This window comes from Trypanosoma equiperdum (assembly GCF_001457755.1).
Source record: "Trypanosoma equiperdum strain OVI genome assembly, contig: ctg_204, whole genome shotgun sequence".
Lineage (NCBI taxonomy): Eukaryota > Euglenozoa > Kinetoplastea > Trypanosomatida > Trypanosomatidae > Trypanosoma > Trypanosoma equiperdum.
Window position 1 is genome coordinate 18,579 of NW_027124093.1, and position 2,720 is coordinate 21,298.

The 2,720-nt window shown below is 48.2% G+C and overlaps 1 pseudogene across 1 annotated transcript in view; it reads left to right on the plus strand.

Annotated features, from left to right (window-relative positions):
• Nucleotides 1–352, plus strand: part of TEOVI_000059400:pseudogene — a 400-nt pseudogene extending 48 nt beyond the window's left edge. The window contains exon 2 of the mRNA in view: nt 2–352. Coding sequence covers nt 2–352 — 351 coding nt within the window. The remainder of the gene's footprint in view (nt 1) is intronic.
• Nucleotides 353–2,720: the final 2,368 nt, after the last annotated feature.

Genomic DNA, 2,720 nt, shown 5'->3' on the forward strand with positions numbered 1-2,720 from the left:
GCTGTCTAATCCACTACAGATGTAATGGCATCATTGATGTTTTCAACTGCCATCGACACGTGTTTTTACCTATTTACCGAGTTCTGGCACACAATGTTTTGGAAAATTTGGACAATCCACAATTTTCTTCATGTACCTTGATACTGCTACATTGAGTATTATCCAACTGTGATGACTTCTGAAGTTTCGCATCGCTTTCCAAAATGTTACATTGCTGTGCGTAAAACAGGTAACTTCTATTGAAAGCAATGTGGCTCTAAATGATGTATGTCAAGTTGGAGCTTCATTGTTGGTAACTGTTAAACTCTTCTCCAGCTATCAATTCAACGTCAGCTTCATCACCGTTCTCCTCTGCGATGCGGATGTCTCAAGCAAAATAGTGCTGTTTTACGTCAGCTCCGACGGCTACTGAATCTTGATCCTCGCTTTTAATTGCTACAACCTTTACATGCTTACATTAGAGTTATTGGGAAGGCAGGCAAATGCCACACCGAGCTGTTCACCATTTTCAGGCGTCACCGTAATGGTTATGCTTTCTAAGACTATAATAATTTTTTGGAGCGTCAATTACTCATATCTTGTTTCGAATGAATATTGATACGCTGTTACTCTTCATTTTACAGCAAGGCAACACTATGTATTGATAATGGGCGCAAGCCTTCATTCTGCCTTCCTCAACCTTCATGAGCGTCTATTAAGGAAGGCGAAAGGCCGCCGTGTCCCCATGAGGCGCTTTCAAGAGAAGCAACCTTTTTATGACTGAGAGACCTCACATTTCGTTAATCTCCATAGAGAATGGGATGAGGAATCTGTTCTGCATCCTTGTTAAGGAGAAATAAGATTCAATTGACACCGAAAGCAAGTGAAAGTTTGTATTTTCAGGCGCCATCACTCAGAAAACACACTTTCTTCCCGGAGTCCCAGTAGTGTTGCGCATGATCGCTCACATTTCCATTTCTGGATTTCCAACTTCGCCCTGAAATCACGAATGGAGGTTCGGCTCTTCTCTTCCCCTCCAGCGGGGCGCCAACTTGCCACACCACGTTAGGATAGTCGGCCTCTTGGGTGTTTGAGGACGTCCCCAATGATATATCTGACGGGGGTTGCCGGTGCGCGCCATCCAGCCTCACACGAGCCATCCTCAGCGCCAGCAGTTTTTAGACATTGTGGGCCGGCTGGCTGGCAGATGTGAAAGGCGGTGTCGACATGCCGAGGGCCCCTGACAGACCAGGTCCTGAGGATGTGTTTTTACAGGGAACGGTCAGTGCCTCGCCTGCCCTACTCCAAAATGGAGAAAAACCGTCTGGAAGGAAAACGACAAACAAGTTGTTCCTGCACTTTTGGACAACAAATAATACGTTCACAGAAAAAAAAAAGAGAGGCTAATCTACATGTTGAAGTTGAGGAAAACTTACCTTCGCTATCCGTTTGTATTAAAAAATTAAGGAGGATAGCATATAATAATTTATTCAGTAGGGCCTAGTCACTCCCGTCGCAGGACCCACCCCCCTAAAAAAAAATAATAATAATGTTTTCTTTTTTTAAAAAAAACCTTTTCTTCATGGTTTTGTTAGAACTGCATCATAACGAGGCGGCGGTTGTGGGGAACCGCAGGGTGCCAAAATATTTCGTCACTGCAATTGTACGGTTCAAGATGCCTATGGCACGATCGGATGTGCCCATGGGAAAACGGAGAATTATTGTGACCCACGGAGTCCACGCACCGTAAGACAGCTCGGCCCAGGCACAGTCAACCGTTTTGCGCACTTGTAGAACATGGCCATTTCTCTGCTCCCCTCAAAAAAAAAAAGAGAAGTATGGGATCCCACCGCCTTAATGAAGTAGCTGGCGTCACGATGGCTTATTTCGAGGTGAGGATTAGCCCCCCGGCGTCTCCGGCCGCCTCTCAGCGCTAGTACCTGGCTCTTTTACGGGACGGCCGCCTTCTTCCAATGGGGCGAAAGTTCTAAGATGCGCTGTTGAGGCACCCGCAACACGTTGGAGGAGACGTACGCTACATGCATGCTAGGGGGGAGTTGTTGAGATGTAGAGGGCGGTTTCCCAGCTAATGCCTGAAGTGTCTTTGGGGTGTGTGGACGGGGAGCCTTCAAGGGCCGCTGGTGCCTCTTCGAAAGGCCTGGTGTAACTTTGCTTCGGTCCAAGCAAAGGATGACTAGGGTCCCCGGGCTGATGATCTATTTCTTGTTGTAGCGTTGCCGTTTTCCCATAGTTAGTGGAGGTGTAAGCTTGTACCGTTGAAGATGCTAATCAACAGAGAATGCGAAAAGGCCGAGCTGTCTGTCACCGTTCGACGTACCGACGGTTGATGGTAGATGGAACGTGGGGGCAGGGCGTCGGTACAAATGCTTGCGTATTGCTTTGGTTTGATTCGAAGTATTTCCGCTCTTTCGATCGAAGGGGGCTGCTGCCCTTAGGGTTTGCTGGTTTATTTTTTTTTATCATTGTCTTTGCTCCTGGCGGCCCGGATGTTGCCCGAGAACAGTGACTGTGAGATGTGGGTGGGACGGGCTGCGAGGGCGCCCCCATGGTTTGAGGGCTTTGAGCGAGGAGGGGTTAGCCTGTGGCTGAGCTTCTCAAAAGGGGGTGTGGTGCTGACTTTCCCCCCTTGTCGCGCAAACTGGTGTTGATGTTTCTTCACTGTTTTCGATTGATCGGGAGGGGTGGCCCTCCGTTTCCGTGTAGTAGACAAGGGGGGGGGG